At 45.6% G+C, this 18883-nt stretch overlaps 1 protein-coding gene across 3 annotated transcripts in view; it reads left to right on the forward strand.

Annotated features, from left to right (window-relative positions):
- GPAM (glycerol-3-phosphate acyltransferase, mitochondrial) overlaps positions 1 to 18883 on the forward strand; it is a 225049-nt gene that overhangs the window by 84104 nt on the left and 122062 nt on the right. For all 3 annotated transcript variants that reach the window (XM_085603412.1, XM_085603411.1, XM_085603415.1), the window contains exons 5-7: positions 5400 to 5513; positions 9126 to 9269; positions 11237 to 11336. In XM_085603412.1, coding sequence (XP_085459538.1) covers positions 5400 to 5513; positions 9126 to 9269; positions 11237 to 11336 — 358 coding nt within the window. The remainder of the gene's footprint in view (positions 1 to 5399; positions 5514 to 9125; positions 9270 to 11236; positions 11337 to 18883) is intronic.

The raw sequence follows: 18883 nt of genomic DNA on the forward strand, positions 1-18883 counted from the left end.
TACAATAAATGTGGTAAACTATGCATATGTCTGGAACTTGTGGTCCCAGATCTTGTGTGTAATTTCTTGGAAGGCGCTGACTGTTGGTAATTTGCTATTAACTTGCTCTATGTCCTTTTCCCAACAATTAACTGGTTTTGATGCTTTGAAGTTTCATTATCATTTGAGGAAAAACCTTTATTAAGTGCTCATTACCCATCAGGCAAGACCGTGTACAATGGAACCTTTTTCTTCAGACATTTCTTTATCCCTTGGCTGTTTGTCAGTTCTTCCTCACGACAGATGTGGCATCAAATTATTCTTCCAAGAAAGTAGATTACAAAGTTCACTTCTGACACTTTTCTAGTGTCCCCATGACAAGGCAGTAGCCGCTGCAGGTGCAGTGATGTTCTTCTACTGGCTGGACAGCCTGATATTTACCCCCTCTTGGCACCTAGAGAGTTTAAACTTTAAACTTCAAATTCTGTGCTGAATTCTCATTTCAGTGCTCTACACATCAGACATGTTGATGACATCACTGTGCTTCCAAATTTTTCCACATCGTGTTGGATAAAATCATCTAAGATCCATGCTCTATCAGGCCTCAACATTCCAAGTGATCGCAAAAACCCAGCTGTGCAGTCTACTTCCTAATGATTACCAAGCAGATTGACAAGGTGCAGTCTCTAGGTGAATAAATACTCCTTAGTACTTCCCTTTTTCTTTTGTCTCTGTTATGCTGGCAAGTAGAAAAAGGTAATCAGTGCCAGAGCCTCTCAATAAGTATTGCTTAGGCAACTGTGTTCATGCAAAATGCTTAGGTTAGGATCTTCAGCCTCCACTTTGAGAAAAGATCAACAATGGGTTAGGTCCTGGTGCAATACAAATACAAGATTGGTGGAATGATGCACCAATCAATTTTACTATGAAACACTCTCCGGAGATGGGCAGCCTGTAATCCTCCGATATGTAATGGAGTCAGTGTGTTGGAATTATCAAGTCTCCTGACAAAACAATAACAGATCAGACTGAAGTGCAGGCAGTGGGAAGAAAACTCTCCTTCTGCACCAGTAACAAGCTGTTGTGCTTGCTAGCTTAGATTCCAAGGAGTCAATTTTGTGAAAAATAGCTTCCTTATCCCATCGTTAGCTTAAAAGGGATGTTTGTCCTCTAGTGTAGTTCAGTGTATATTATGTTTGTCAGTTAATTGTGGCAAAAATAAATCACTTCTCCCTGCATTATTCTAAAACGGAAGCTGTACCTTTTTGAGAACTCCTTGTAAAGGTTAAACTCCTCCTTTAAATAAATCGTGGAGCACCCTAAAGTGATTCAGAGGACCATGCTACCATGCCAGATATTTTGTGGTGGAAACAAAACATGAAAATTGCGTTTTGACACGAAGTCCATCTCTGTTCCATTGTATAATTTTACTATACTTGAGAATGGAGGTTCCGAGTAATTCAACGAATGTGCAACCCAGGAGGACTCTTGTACCGAAAGAAAAGTTTAGATTGTTCAGTGTGGAGTGAAGATTTCTTAAATTTACCATGCACAACTAGCCACCCTTGGCAGTTATGATTGAGGGTAAGGCTTTCCTTAAGAATTGTATAGTTAGTGATGCAGAGCCAGACAGTATTTCCTGGTAAGGCAAGTGAGCATCATGGATGTCTACAACTATTTGATCATTAACTGTTTTACAGTACTTACCATTAACAACAGATTTGTACCTCTTGTAGATTCACAAGTAACCGTCTCCTTTTAATGGGACTCCTTCTTCCTTTGATATCTCTGGGGCAGTGATCTTCAAACGTTATAATTCTGAGGGAAACAATATGGTCTCCTGCGCCCCAAGTGATGTAACCTGCTCAAATGTTTTTACAGTGAAACTTAAATAGGCTGCAATATCAGAACAAGCGTAATGTTCTTTGCTGCCTGTCCCCACTTTCACTGTCTCTTTGCTGGCCTTCCAGCCAACTCGGCTATACCTACCAGACACACTTTTGGACCTTGTAGATCCTCAGCCGTCCTTTAAAGACCCTTAGCTAAGCCTATAATATTCTAAGGTACACCTACCTCAACCTGCGAGTCCTAAACCTGTCATCAAGACCTTAGTCTTTCCGAATCTTTCAGCCAGTGCACAGACGTACTCTGCCAGCACCCAATTGGACACGCACCTTTTAATGTGTCTCTGACTTTCCACAAATGCCCTCAAATTGCCCCCTGCCCATCATACATTACTGTGTCCTGGCCATTGAATGCCTAAAAGGCATCTAGCTGTCCCCAAGAGACCCTTACTTAACTCTGAGAATCCTTGAGCTAGGCCTCAAGTTTCTTCAGCATGTACTCACAGACCCCCCCCCCCCGCCCCCCCATGACCTTTGTGGATATTTAGCTGGTCATCACACCCTGCTAGCCACCAGAGCTCTTTACATCTCTTGTCCTGGCCCTTAGAGCCTATAGACCAGCACTGATGTTCATCTCATCCGATGTGAGGGCGTTCTCTGATAACCCTACCTTGTCCTCCGAGTTCCTCTGCTAATCTTCAGACCCTCACTTTGAGGCTTAAGGGTCTCCTCGTCCCCTCATCTGGCATTTTAGTACTCTATAGTAACTCTTCTGTTGCCCAAGAGCCCTTTTTGCTGCCTTCACACCTCCCTTAACTCCATGCCAACTTCTCTTGGCTCTCAAGTCCACTAAGTTCTTTTCACTCGTTAGTCCGAATCTCCTGGGGTACCTCCTTTGCTTCAAGCTTAATACAGACCTATGACAAATTGATATGCCGCTTCGCACTAACATTTTTCTTATCCAAACTTGTACTTTTTAATTTTGTGCAGTTGGGTTCTACAGTTCTTGCTGTTTAGTGGTAGTGTTAATGTACCTTCTGTGAAGCCCTGCAATCAGCGGATCACAAGTTTAAAGCCTAGTAAATTAACCTGGAGGGCTCAAGTTCCTATTCTAGGCAATAGTGTGTGGGTTATGTGTAGGCTATCCTGTTTTCAGTTTCTATTTTTGGTAAATTCTGGTGGGGTTTTTTCCATTCCTTAAAAAAAACAGTGGATGTGTATAGATAGCGTGTGCACGGGTTATATGAGGTCCAAATAAATTTTTACTGCACTAGAATGGACTACAAAGTCAATAGCATTCTTCATTAACTCTGAAGACTATAAAGATGCTTTCAGCATACCATCTAGCAAGCGACAAGGATCTTTTATAAGGAAACACTTCAGCTCAGGTATCGATTTTGACTGACCATCACACAACTTTTTCACATATGGAGCTGATTTACTGCAAATACAAACAATATCACTCCAGTCTTCATTGAACTTGGTAGGACCTTTTTTCAGCAGCATTCCAAGCGAACTGCGTTCCATTTTTACCCAACGTCTGGTGTCATGTTTTCACCACTATCCCAGATGCTTGGTGACAACATTCTTTTCACATATACCTACATCTTGCATTGAACATTTAAAGCTTGGGGTGTTTAACAATTCACTTGCAATCAATACTGACTCACTAGAAAAGGGGGCTGATGTATCAAAGCATTTCGCCCATTCTCTGTCTGTGGGTAAATGGGATGGTACATATTAGGAAATATTCTTATGAAACCAACCATTTTACCTATCAGTGAAATCACATGTAGCCAAAATATGAAATATTATTTTGATATTTCCCAATTCTCTACAGTTTATAAAATAACTAAATAAGACCAATAACCTGCTTCTAAACACTGTATCTTTAGACCAAAGACAACAAAACTGAAAAAAGCAGAAGGAAGAAGAGACAGTGTTTTAGTGACATCCCTAAACATAAAAACACAAGCAGAATAATGTTAGCCCAGTCTTTCTTGATGCTACCTTGTATAACAAAGTTATATTGTATTGGCCTCTTCAGGAAGAAATAAAAATGTCTCTTTCACTCATCTTTTCCTTTCTTTGAATTGCACTTAGTTTGTGGTTGCAAAGGTGTTTTTTCAGTGTTTATATGTTTACACCGGTGATGGCTATTTTCCTTTTGGTGGGGTTTTATCAGTTATTAAAGGTTTAAACCTAAAACCAGATAGCCTAGTTATGTGCTACCATTGAACATTTCTGCGTGATCTGCTTTTCTCTTGTAGGGCAAATTACAACTGTTATTTTCCGATTTTTGTAAAATAAATGCCATTGAGTTGGTTAATAATATTAAATGGTTAAAAATTCCATTGGTATTTTGTTATGATTTTGTATTGTGTTTTGTAAAACATCACCATGACCTGTGTGGTATAAAGTGCTATATAAAACCCCTGCAGTTTCTAAATACTTTATGTAATAAATGTTACTATTATTAAATTTAGCTATATATTTACCAACCTTGTATGAATAGAAGTCTAATCAACCTGGCTGAGTTACAAACTCACGACTTTCATATTTCCATGTGTTACAGGAGTGGCCTTTTAACTCGCTGAGCCATCCGATAGCTCGATTACTTTATACATTTGCAAATACATAGACTTGTACTCCTATGTAAATAAAATAAACTAAGAAAAAAACAAGCTGTTCATTGTGACATCTAGTAGTGCCCAGTTCACATGACCCCACCCCAACTTTCAATATCCAAGTTTGTCTTTATAATCTGGTCTTAACTGGACCCCACAGTCGTGCTTTTCTACATATCCCGCATAATGTTCACATTGTTCCTAGCACAAAGAAAACATTCTCGCTAAAGCACTTTCTGTTGATTCTTAAAGCTAGGGCCGTGCTATATCAAATACCCCCTCAAAATCCTCTTGTGTGCAGAAGGTATTTTCATGACAGTAATCATCATACCAAAAAATTAAAACACATCTTGGACTGTTATTGTCAGGAGAAGGGTAGCCATGACCAAAACAAATTCATTGTTCACCTTGGGTTTATATGTTGTTGCCGTCTTAGTGTAATGCAGAGTCTATTCAAAACAAAACACTGTTCCACGGCATGATGCCTTCCTAGGAATACCTTTTGCGGGACAGCAGTTAGGGAACTGAAAGGTGAGATGAGGAGTGGACAAGCACTTTATGAAATACAAGCTCCCGCTAGGGCTGCACATGTCTGGATTCTCAGCTGTGCCCTGACAAAGCTTTCATGAACGGCCATTACGTTGTGGTTTCTGTAGATTGTGAACCGAGCAAGTCTTGCTTGGGTACAGAGTTTGCTATGATAGGTAATGTGCAGTTACACACTTGATTTTCCTGTTACGTATGGCTTGATATTGTCCTTAAAGTAACACTAATAACTGTAACCAGTACATTTTGGGAAAACCTGGAACTTCATGATTATGGGATCCTAAATCCCTACAGATTTTTGTTGGGTGTACTGTACTCTAGTCTTTAGCAGTGTTGCAGCAACAACATTAAAGTCTCTGAAATGTGTACTTATTGAAGCCTTTCAATTTGTCCCCTGTTGCAGACATAAAGGGTGGCTTGCTCGGCGCATCTGCTATGTCCTCTTTGTACAGGAGCGGGATGTGCGCTGGAACATGTTTTCGCACAACATGGCTGAGAAAGTACTGAACCTGAGCAGGTAAGCGTAGAGCCCAGGTTTTTCCATCTCCTTTTTCAACGAGGAGTAAAGTGACACTGGGAAGTTAAAGGGACGAGCGCATGAACTCATGAATATAGGGAGCTGTACAGTGACTAATTACTGGGCGCTTTGTTTGACACTAAACCGTTTCTGTCTGCAATCCATATTTATTTAGACTATTAGTAAATAGTTGGGATCATTGTTATTTTATTCTCAAGGTTTGTAAACCACTTAATGCAGTCTGTTTTGTTCATTGGTTAATGTATGTATATTTAATGCAAGCCATCTCTCTGCTCAGCCACTATGTGCAAGTTGACTGTAGCATTTCTTTTTTTGATGTATCAGACCGTAAAGTCGGGACAAGCTCATTTCTCAGAGGTAATTCAGCATATCCAGGCAAGAGGCTTCAAAGCCTTTGCCTCCTTAGATATGCATATGAGAAGATAGCTTTTCTACTTGACTGTAGTGAATCCAAGAAGGTCAAGAGGCACTTTTGCAGATGTCTATTAACCACAATGAGGTCAGGATGAAAGGAATTACTTGGGTTCTCCATGCTCTCAAATCCACCAACCTATTTTACAAGCGATGAGGAAAACATTGTCTGTAAATGTTCTTAAACTTGCCACAAGGAAAGAATGCTTGAGGGTCCACGTCCTCTGATTTGGCTGATTTTGAGCTACACCTCCACATAGATTATGGTTAAATGAACTGTCCTTTTAACTTCAAAGTTCTGTTCAGAGCAAAGGCCTCCATTCTTTCACATGGTAGAATCCACAGAATCGTTTGAGCACTACTTCTCCCTCTTATGAGATTTGGATGCACTGTGATACCGACTTGCACCTCAACTCAAGGCTGAGCTTTGTCATTTTTAGGTCTCACCTATACAGCACTTGCGCTGTGCTGCAAGACTTATTGTTTACAACCAGCCCACAGCATGTCATTAGTTTCTATTGTCACTCATTTATAAGCTTGTTATTGCTTAGCTGTCATAGGATTCCATTCCTTTCTTGTACTTGGTCCATGCTCTAGGGAGGAGCTAGCGCATCTGTTCTTCCTTGTCTTTATGCAGTGCACAATTTAAATTTTTTGTATAAGCATTTCGGTGTTTTCTGGATGTGCAATGTGCTTTCCTACTTTTAACATAGGCATACAGCTTCTTGATATGTTGTTTTCATGCAATCTGCTGTCGCCATTGACTCTTTAGTTACTTACACCCACAACTGTATTACTCTAGGGCACGCTACTCTAGGGCACTCTACTTTAGGGCATTCTACTCTATGCCACTTTACTCTATGCTACTCTACGTCACTCCGCTACCCTCTTCACCACTCCACTCAGCACAGTGCCACTCTACTGTACTCCATCTATTCCACTTTACTATGTGCCACGCTACTGTGTGCCACGCTACTGTGTGCCACACCACTCAAATATGTGCCACTACACTCTGCACCACTCCACGTAATTCTACTATAAGCCACTCTACTGCACCCCACTATATGCCACTTCATTCCACTCTGAGCTACTCCACGCCACACTACTCTGCCACTTCACTCTGTGCCACTCCATTCTATACTACTGTATTGCACTCTGCGCCACTCTATTCTATGCCTCTCCTTTCAACACCATGCCACTTCACTCTTTTCCACGCCACTTCAAGCCACTTTATGGCATGCCACTCTGTCACATCAATCATTTCTACTCTACCCCTCCACTCTATGCCCTTCTGTGCCACTCTGCTCTGTGCCTCTCTGACCCACCCTGCTCTACCCCACACCACTGTACGCCACACCTTTCTACTCCATGCCATTGCACTGCATTCTACTCCACACCACGCCCCCCCTTTGCCATGCCACGCTGCACCACTCTACTGTGTGCCACCCCACTCTGCGCCGCTCCCCGTCACTCTCTTCCACACAGTGCCAGTCAGCACTACTCCACTCTATTCCATGCTACTCTACTTTACTCCATGGCACTCTCCTCCACCCCACCCCACAGTTTGGCACTTTCCTCTACGCCACTCTTCTCTGTGCCGCTCCATTCCAGTATGCTACTCTACACAACTCATTTCCAAGCCACTCAGTTCCACTCTGACACTCTACTCTGCCCTTGGGCATGCCACGCCGCTCTACTCCACGCCGCTCTACTCCACGCCGCTCTACTCCACGCCGCTCTACTCCACGCTTTTCTACACCACTAGCTTTTAGACGTGGTGAACAGCAGCCACGCTGCTGTGCCACATAGGTAAAATACATTGGCAATTGCTCTCACATAGGGAAGAACATCTCACACATGTCATTTTTAAGTGGTTTCATCATGCTTTCTCTCTTGCTCACCAAAATATTTAAAGGGCCTTTAAAGTCGTGTAGAGACAGAATCAAAACAGCATTGTGCAACAACAACAACAAAAATGCTTGATGCTTTTTTTACACAATTAGTCATTTAGACTAAAGCTTCACTAAATACTTGCACTTAAATGTAATACAGAATGACGTTCTACCATATTGCTCTGGTGTTGAAACATTGTAATCAGACCTGCTGCATTCTTTTAACACACTCCAACTTGGAGATTCCTGTATGGCAGGTGAGACATGAGCACAGGTGATATCGGTTTCAAATATGTATCAAAAAGCAGATTATGAGATTTAATTCAAGCAATTTCGCCCTCCCCCCAGAAGTCATTGAGCTCTTGATTCTGAACCAAGATTGTGCTTCCTTTTGATCCAAATGGCATATGGTAATTCTGAAGGTTTTTCTTTTTGGGTGTGGGGCAGTAATACAGAGTAAAGACGTACTGAAAATGTCTACACACATCAAACCTAAAGTATTTTTTCATATGCTTTGGTTACATAAGATGTAAAGCCCATGGACTTCACTTTATAGAATAGATTGTATAAATTTAGCATTTTGGGAACACAAAGGTTCCATGCATTCTCGAGCGAACTTTTACTTTAGCAACTTCCATGTCCGACTAACATTTTCAGTTTAAATGTGGCAGAGCAAAATCTGCTGGCAAATTATTTCAGAATTTGAATGCATATGGTTGCATGCTATTCAGAAGAAAAACGTTTTTCTTAAGTTCCTCTTTCAACCATTATAGACATTGGCGGTCCATTGGTCCACTAGATCTGGCTGTTTGACTTTGATTCTGACTAACATAGAAAAAAGCTTGTTTGTTGTCCCTCATTCGTAGCAGATTACTCTGATCATATTCTGTATGCAGTGCATTCAACATGGAACACTTAACATCGATTACTTTCTCACTGGTGCTTCACAGCCAGCGTTTCCATTACTGAAACTAATGTGACCGCTGGGTGAGAAATTTAGTGTGTGAGGGACACTTGCAAGCTATTGTACAAGCTGAATTTAATTGAAATCATCATATGCATGCAGGCCTTTTTTATAATGAAGATTCGTTCATAAATCGGACTTAACCCATTAAAATAGCATTCATGGTTTCAGTAGATGATACTAAAGTCTGTGCTGTCTGTGAGGTCCTACTTGAAAAATAAATTTCTGTTGCAGTGCTTCTCTACTCCTTTTATACCTCTCCTTTTGATTTGCTGTCTTTATTTCTCTTCCATGTTCTCTCTCACATGCATGCTTTTGTTTCAGTGTGCAGAAGGCCATTTCCGATGTGGCAATGGAGACCAGCCCTGCGGCTGGTCAGCCTGACCTCAAGTCCATCAACAAAGTGAAAAGGAGAGCGCGGCGCATCCTTCAAGAAATGGTGGCTAGTGTCTCCCCGGTTTTGATCAGGTACTCCGTATTCTTGAGTACCCTTCTTCTGGGAATACATCTGTTTGTATATTTTGTGAGATCGCTGTTATTTTTGTTAACGTCTTCCATTTTTTTTCTTATTTAATTTTGTAGTTTTTTTTCTCACCTGCTATTTTTGGATATGTTCATAAGAGAAACATTAATAACTAAATGGCTGGTGCAAATTGCAAACATATTTGCGTGCATTTGTTAGCTTCTAGGTTTATGATGCACTCTGGTTTTTAATGCAAAATGTGTGTAACATGAGTTTGAAGCCTGATGAAATTTGATATAAAGATTCCTCATTCTTTGTTTGTTAACAAATACCATAGTATTGGTTAAAAATAATTGATAACTCTACAGTTACCCAGTGAGGTTAGCCCTGTGGAGAAAATGTGTATGGTTTGCTTTTGATTCTATGCACTTCAGTAAAGCACAGGAAAAATGAGCTTTGTGCAGGATCGTTGAGGATGTCATGGTGGGGAAAAGAAGCCTCCTAACCAGAATCGGGCAAGGAGGGCGTGTGTGGAGGAAAAATAGAGTGTTAAGGAATACAAAGACAGTTGAGAGTTAGTATAAGACCACATAGACCAGCATGTCTGGGGAGGGTGAAGGGGGAGCCTAGTAAAAGTCGTCATAGTTAGAGTGCTGAAGGGGAGTGCTGTATGTTGCATGTAAAGTAAAGAATGTGGGAGCTCATGGTCAGCACCTCGCTTGGGAAAGTTATTTGTACTAAAACTACCAAATGAAGCAGCATAGCCAGCACATCTAAACTTGAAAAGGTATGGGCTGCACTTTTCCTGAAGAATTAAATATACCTAGAGACATTGTCCAGAGATTTTTTAGCAGTATTTAGAGAGCAGAAATGTAAAAATCTGGAGGATTGTGTAATATATTTGGTGGTATAGAATCCCTTTTGGTCCTTGAACAATACTGGACTGTGTAATAATGTTGAGTACAGAGACCTGAATGCCTTGAGAGGCTTACAGGTGTGCCTAGTACAAGATGAGTGTAGAAGGAGGTTACTGCCACAATATATTGTTGGGAAGAATTGGTGTAGAGGAGGAGGGAAGAGTTGTCAAAATTGTTCAGTTGGGAACCCTCAGGGCTCATGCTGCAGTCCTCCGATATATGGTACTCCGTGAATCCCGAGTCAGATTCCAACAGTGCAATATGAGGAGTACATGACCTGCACCTCACCTGAAGGAGCTCACTTGGTCACTAGTAGCAACCCAGAATTTGAATTCAAAGTTGCCTAGGAAGAATCAGTTGTAAAGGCTGTCAGCTATTCAGGGGGGCCCCTTTAGTGTATCCCACAAGTCCTTTGTACTTCCTACTTAAGATGGCCTTATTGATCCTCATGTGCACGAAGTCTCTCCCGTGGTCTCCTGGTTTGCCAACCTAGCTGACCCTTAATTAAGACACCTTGTCTTTTTTGCTTGCCGCATGCTTGGGTCCTTAAATTCCTTGTCACTCTTTTCCCCTTTTTTCATTTGGGGGGCTCCCTATGCGAGTGATTCCACACCCTTCATCCCTTAATTTATGGACTCTGACTTTGCTTTGCATTCGGTCTTGAGTTGGTGATCCAGCACAGAGGTTCCTATCCAAACTGATTGCACAGAATCTCCAGCATATGTGAGGGATCCACTCAACTTCCAGATCCCTGTGGCACTTGTTCTTTCAGTGTATTTTCTTTATCTCTCTATGCTCCTTTGTTCAGCTACCAGAGAGACACTGGCCTTTATTTTGAATTTCAATATTTTCTTCATGTTCTGCAGACATTGCTGTATTGTCATAAAGTCAAATTATCTTATGATAGTTTCCTGTGTGTGCATGCCACTTGCTTAGCTCCCAAAATCAGGATAGACATTTCCATATTGATGTTAGTCAATACTCATGCGCAGTACACACAGTTTGCCTTCAGTGTCTGAACTGTTCCCTTTTGTGTTTTGATTCTTCTAATACAGGTTAACGGGCTGGGTGTTGCTGAAACTTTTTAACAGCTTCTTTTGGAATATTCAGATTCACAAAGGACAACTTGAGATGGTTAAAAAAGCTGCAACTGAGGCAAGCAATTGATGAAATTTAACAAGTTCTATTTTTGGCAAATACATGTCTCTGCAATTTCTCTTTTGAATGCTGTATAGTTAATTATATTGAGAATACCTGTATGTAGCTTAGTATTGCCTCGTGAAAAGGCTTTCATTTTGCTCTCTGCAATTGTCAGGCTTTTCTCCCAAGTTCTTGATGTTGCTTAGATCACCTGCTAATACCAACAAGTATTTGCAATGCAATAGGTCTCGCCTTTGCGAGAGTTTAAGCTATTGACACTGTAAATGACAATGTCTTTTATTTATATGTTTTGATAATTAAATCAAAAATAAAAGGCATTGTCATGTACAATGCCAATAGCTCTAACTCTTATAAATGGGAGACCTTTTGAAAGAAGCGGCTGCTATTGTCCCGGGCTGCTTAGAAAGTGAATGCGTGCATGACGTACTGAATGTTGCAGGAAAACATGTTGTGCCTGCAGTAGGAGAAACTATTTAAATAAAATAGTGCTTATAGACTAAAAAAGACTCTCTGTGTAACCACCAAAGTAAAAGGATGAGGCTTGAGCCCACCCCGTGTTTCGCCGCCACAGCTCGAGCTGTTCTGGAAGCCTTCTCCGGGCTGCTCTCAGCGCGACCAGGAAGTCAGGCAACCTTGCCTGGGACATGGGCGGGGCATGGAGCGCGCGGCCGGAAGTGTCCGGGGCTCCCGTGAGCTGAGGGAGCCCCACGTGTTGCAGCCCGCATGTAGGAGAAGTGAGGCTGGAGCCTCCACCACCACTTCAAGAAGTAAGTTGGGTAGTTGGAGGGATAGGTAGGTACCCCGGGGTTGGGCACAGGGGGCCGCAGGGCGCCGGGTGCAGGGGTGCCTTTTGGTGTCGGGAAATCTTACCCTCTGTTGATCGCGGTTGGGGGGGGGTACCTGGTTCTGAGGCTGCAGGCATCGTCGGGAGCGTCGAGGGAAGTCCTTGGGTGCCGGACTCGGGGTCACAGTCTCCCGGGGGGGGGGTCGTCCTCGTGGTCTTTGTTCACTCCGGCACAGGCCCGGCTTGGCGGGTGCAGAGTGTGCCGCACTTGCGGTTCCGGGCTGATGGCAGGGATTAGAAGCTGATTTTGAGCAGAGCCTCTGCTCATGGGAGTCCCAGGGGCTTAGAGCCAAAAGGTAGCCAGGTCCTCCGGGGTTTGTGAGGTTGCTGGCCACAAGAGGTGCAGGGTTGTAGCAGTAACAGGTTTGAGGGTCGACAGGCCGGTAGCGCTGGGGCCAAAACAGTTGGTGTCTTCCTCTTCTTAGCAGTTGCATGGCAGGTCTTCTTTCTTCTTGCTCTTCTTTGTATTTTGGAATCTGGGGAAGGAAGGTTCAGGGTGCCCCTAAATACTAGATTTAGGGGTGTTACAGGTAGGTAAAGGGCAGGGACTAATGGGTCCCTGTCCTGGGGTGGGTACACCCCCTATTCTGCCACTCTCCTGTGGGAGGGAGTCAGTAGCCTAGTCCTGATTGGGTAGGGCCTCCCATCTTCAAGATGGCGAGCGCCCGGAGATGTGCTTCACCTCGCCTCCCCCACCTGAGGGGTGGGGTTGGCAGGCTGGCACATCCCCTGTCCTTATTTGGGGTTTCCGGCCAGGCTTCCCGCCAGAGTGGGGGTTGCAAGTGGCCTGGGGAAGCTCACAGAGGCGGCATGCCTTTGAAGCTTCCCCCTGTCCATCCTGGGGGAGGAGACCTAGCACCTCGCCCAGGATGTGCATTGTTGCAGGCCCAGGAGAGCAGGGGCTCTCCTACCCAGGGGTCCAGCAACATGTCTGCTGTGTGGCAGCCTAGGCAGCCTCTCAGACCAAACGTGGATTGTAGGTTAGGTTTCAGGGGGCATCTCTAAGATGCCCTCTGTGGTGCTTGGTACATTAAATCCCACACTGGCATCAGTGCGGGTTTAACTTGCTGAGAAGTTTGATACCAAACTTCTCAGTCTTCAGTGTTCCCATTATGGTGATGTGGAGTTCGTGTTTGACGAGCTCTATGCACCATATACTCTTAAATGACAGCACTGCACTTATAGGGCCCAGGAATGGACCTCGGTACTGTAGGGGCACAGGGCTCATGCTCCTGTGCCCACACCACTGGCATAGGGCACCCAGCTAGAGGGGTGGCTGATGTATGCCAGGGCAGTGTAGGTGGTGGGCATGGCACACAGGGATGTGTGCCATGTCGACTCTTTGTTTTGTCTTGTACCCAGACACTCAGCCTGCAAGGGCAGTGTGTGTGTGTTAGGGTACAAGGCCTCTAAGGGTGGCACAATGAGTGCTGCAGCCCTTAAAGGCTTTCCCTGGTCACAAGGCCCTGGGTACCTAGGGTACCATTTACCAGGGGCTGGCATGTGGCCAGGGTTTGCCAATTTGGGTTTGAGGTTTTTGTTTAGGGAAGGAACATAGGCCCTGGGCACCTGATTGGCAGGAGTTCAGGGCACACTCAATCAAAGTACATTCAGTAATTCAGCAAAAAGTGGGGGCATACCATGCAAGAAAGATGGCACTTTCTTACAGTCTGGCATTGGCTGCCCTCCTCTCCACGTCGCTAATGCGTTTTTTGTAAGGTTTTTGTCAATCTTTTTACAAATAGTTGGAGAGGGTTAAAAAGATAGATACATTGAGAAGCTTTCAAAGACAGAGGGATGTATAGATAGTGTTTCTAGCTAGATAAAGAGTGTGCCTTTATAAAGAACAATTTCACATATACACAATCTGGTATGTTGTGAAGTAGAACCACCAGTAGAACAGTGTGTTCGAGGCATATGAGCTGCAGATTGTACACTTAGCATAGGTCGCCATCTGGTGTTGGGCCCGGATGTTTGCAGTTTGTTTTTCTTGTTGGACCGTGCTTGGAAGTCACGAGTTTGGTGACTCCTCCTTCGGTCCGTACTGCGCATGGGCTTCGGCTCCATCCTCAGATTGTTTTTTTCCGCCATCGGGCTCGGATGTGATACTTCGTGCTCCGGCTTCGAACTTCTACGGTTCCAGCCTCGACGGAAAATCCTCGATTCTTCGAGTTCCTTCATCATCTTCATCTCTCGAAGCGGCACTTTTTCCATCCCGTACATCGACACCGGCCTTCGGGCCCTCCGCGACTCCGGTCCCGGCCGATGGAAAGGACTCCGTTTAAAAAGTGCCCAGAATGTGGGTCTAAATTTCCCCACACCGACCTCCATCAGGTGTGTAACCTTTGCCTCTCTCCGGAACACGAGGCTCGAGACTGCCCCGCCTGCAAGTCTTTTCGATCGAAGAAAACGATCCGAGATCGAAGGGCTCGACGCACCATGGCGCACTCATCCTCGACAGTTCCACCGGACATCTTCGGAGACGACGCCGAAGCTTCGGGGCAGACACACACCGAACTGGGAGAAGACATCGTCAGCGCTTCCGAGGCCGACGACTCCGACCTGGAGGACGTAACACCAGGACAGCGGGCCGTGAGTACAATGCCCCCTCCCAGCCCCGCACCGAAAACCAAAGAGACTCCGGTTACTCCCTCGCCTGCCGGCCTGGGCAAAACCAAAACCAAAGCCTCGATCACCCCACCTTCGGGCCCGGTGTCGAAGCACTCAAAGTCTCACGGCAGCTCGGGATCGAGCCAGCCGACGCCCGGTGCCGATAAACACCACTCGGCACCGAAGCCTGCAAAATCCAGCTCGACTCCGAAACCACCGGTGCCGAAACCTGGACACTCGGCGCCGACCAAACACAAACAGAAATCGGTCGGCACCGACGCTCCGGCGCCGAAACAGCATTCGACGCCGAAACACACGGAGACCTCCAAAAAGCAGGGCGTACACAGAACATCGAAACCTCCGGTTCCGAAATCGCCGGTGCCGACAGACGACTCGGCGCCATTGGCTCTGTTTACACCAGACCCTTTACAAAAGACTTTGTCCAGAGATCCAAAGACTGGCCTTTTGACTGTGATTACTAAGAAGCGTCGCCTTGAGGCTCCGGCTCCTCCTCCTCCACCCAAAAAGAGGGACTCAGCTACTTCTCCCCTTAGAGTACCCTCCCCACTGCCACCCCCCCTCCCACCACCACCCCCTCCACCTTTACCTCACTACGATCCGGCCCCATCCCCAGACCCGGATGACGGGGACCCGGACAATGACCCAGGGGACGCCCCAATGGATCCCACTCCACCAGGGACCCCAGATCCATGGGAGGATTATAATAACCCTGATGTACCCAATGTACCTCAAGACGACCTATACCCATCAAGGCCGTCTCCTCCAGAGGACTCTTTAGGGTTTCACCATTTAGTGCAGAGAGCAGCACACTACCATGGGGTGGACATGCACACGGAACCAGTGGAAGAAGACTTCCTACTGGATACATTTGATTTACAAGATCGTTCCACTGCTATTTTACCCATGCTTAAGGGTGTCACCAAGCACGCTACAGAGGTATTCAAAGACCCTGTCAGAGCCAGAGTACTAAACCCTAGAATAGAGAAGAAGTACAAGGCGGCACCCACAGACCCTGCATACATCAAGGGCCCTGCTCCTCTAGATTCCCTAGTTGTCTCCACAGCTAGAAAGCGGGCTAACTCCCAATCCTCAGGAGATGCCCCACCACCAGACAAGGAATCTAAACTTCTGGACGCGTCTGGTAAACGCACCGCCTACCAGGCTGCAAACATGTGGCGCATTGCAAATACACAAGCACTGCTTGCGCGATATGATAGAGCACACTATGATGAATTAGAGGCTCTTATGCAGCACCTTCCAGAGAAATACAAACGCCAAGCTCATGACTTGATACAGGAGGGCAAACTAATCACAAACACCTCCATTAAGTGTGCCCTCGATGCAGCAGACACTGCTTCTAGAGCCATAAACACCAGTGTCCTGCTTCGCCGCCATGCCTGGCTCAGGATATCAGGGTTCAAGCCTGAGGTCCAGACATCAATACTTAATCACACCTTTGACCAGCAAACACTCTTTGGCCCAAAGGTAGACGAAGCGCTCGAAAAAATGAAGAAAGATACAGACACAGCGAAGTCTATGGGAGCGCTCCAGACCCAAGCCTCTAAGCGTTCCTTTCGACGCTCGTCCTTTCGTGGCACAGGTAGAGGCTCCTCCACTGATAATGCCTCTACCTCCTACAAATCCCCTCCTCAAAATACCTTTTCAAAGGGCAACCAAAGAGGTGGCTACAGAGGCAACAACAATAAGGGCAGGGGCAAAACCAACAATACCCGTTCTGCCACCCCACCCGCACAATGACTCCCCTTCCCTCCCCCCAGACCATTCCACTCCGGTCGGGGGCAGACTACAAGATTTTATCCACGTATGGGAGTCCATAACATCGGACAAATGGGTGACCCAAATCATTCGGTCAGGGTACTGCCTCGAGCTAACATCTACCCCACCCAATATCCCACCAAGGCACCGTCCAATGTCCCAAGAGCATTCCACACTGCTCAAACAAGAGGTACTCTCGCTCCTCCAGAAACACGCCATAGAGCAGGTACCCGACAATCAACGAAATCTAGGGGTCTACTCCCTATATTTCTTAATCCCAAAGAAAGACGAGACCCTCAGACCCATTCTGGATCTCCGGCCTCTAAATGCCTACATACATTCAGACCACTTTCACATGGTCACCTTACAACAAGTCCTCCCACTCCTCTGCCAGGGAGACTTTCTCACAACACTGGATCTGAAAGACGCGTACTTTCACATTCCAATACACCCCTCTCACAGAAAATACCTCAGGTTCGTGGTGGACGGGCAACATTACCAATTCAAGGTTCTCCCCTTCGGGGTCACCACTGCACCACGGGTGTTTACCAAATGCCTAGCAGTAGTAGCAGCACACCTCAGACGTCAACATGTTCACGTCTTCCCTTACTTAGACGACTGGCTCATAAAAGCCGCGTCCTACCACCAATGCGTGCAACATACAAACAGCACCATCCAACTGCTTCATCAGCTAGGCTTCACGGTGAACTACCAAAAGTCCCACCTCATACCATCTCACACAAAGCAATATCTCGGGGCCACCATAGACACCTCAAAAGGTATTGCCTATCCAAACCCAGCCAGAATCACAGGCATTCTAGCCTTACGCAAAATATTCCTTCCTCAACACTCTCTACCAGCAAGAGTGTTTATGAAGCTCATAGGGATGATGGCGTCTTGCATCTTCATAGTGCCCCATGCAAGACTCCACATGCGTCCACTTCAGGAGTGCCTAGCACAACAGTGGAACCAGGCCCAGGGTCAGCTAACGGATCTGGTGTTGGTGGACGGCCGCACACATCACTCTCTGCAGTGGTGGAACACCACAAACCTTTCCAAGGGACGGCCGTTCCTGGACCCGGTTCCCCAAGTGACTCTAACAGCGGACGCATCGCTCTCTGGCTGGGGAGCGCACCTCTTACACCTCACAATGCAAGGTCTATGGACGCCACAGCAAAAAACGCTCCACATCAACCATCTGGAGCTTTTGGCGATCTTTCTAGCCCTAAAATCTTTCCAAAAGCAGATTTCAGGCAAAGCAGTCCTCATTCGCACAGACAACATGACTGCGATGTATTATATACAGAAACAGGGGGGGACACACTCTCCCCAGCTCTCCCGCTTAGCCCAGAGCATATGGAGATGGGCAATTCCCCAAAACATTTTTCTCCTGGCACAACATGTTCCAGGCGTACAAAACACCATAGCAGATCTGCTCAGCAGACAGACTCAACAACTACACGAATGGGAACTGCATCCACAAGTTATTCACCCATTCTTCCAACAGTGGGGGCATCCTCAAATAGACCTCTTCGCCACCCACGAAAACAAAAAATGCCCAAGCTTCGCCGCCAGATACCCACACCCATTGTCCAAGGGCAATGCGATATGGATGAACTGGTCAGGCAGATTTGCATACGCCTTTCCACCTCTCCCACTAATTCCATTAGTGGTCAGGAAACTACAACAGCACTCCCTCACACTCATTCTGGTAGCTCCGACGTGGGCCAGACAGCCGTGGTACACCACGCTACTACAACTATCAGTGGTACCACATCAAAAACTGCACCTTTCCCCATGCCTCCTAACCCAGAACCATGGAGAAATCAGGCACCCGGACCCAGCTCAGCTCAACCTGGCGATCTGGCTCCTGAAATCTTAGAATTCGGGTACCTTAACCTTCCCCCTGATTGCATGAACATCATCATGGAAGCCAGACGTCCTACCACTAGAGCATGCTATGCCGCAAAGTGGAAAAGATTTGTAATGTACTGCCGTAACAATACAATCAACCCTCTAGATGCATCCATACAACACATCATATGCTATCTGCTCCATCTTCACAGGTGTAACCTAGCGTATTCATCCATACGCCTACACCTAGCAGCGATCGCTGCCTATCTACAAAACAGACAGCATTTGTCACTCTTCAGAGTGCCCGCTATTAAAGCCTTCATGGAAGGCCTTAAACGAGTAATTCCTCCCAGGGCACCACCCTCCCCTGTATGGAATCTAAATTTGGTCCTTACACGACTAATGGGTCCGCCCTTCGAACCAATGCACAAATGTG

Source organism: Triturus cristatus, chromosome 1_2 (genome assembly GCF_964204655.1).
Source record: "Triturus cristatus chromosome 1_2, aTriCri1.1, whole genome shotgun sequence".
Taxonomy (NCBI): Eukaryota; Metazoa; Chordata; class Amphibia; order Caudata; family Salamandridae; genus Triturus; species Triturus cristatus.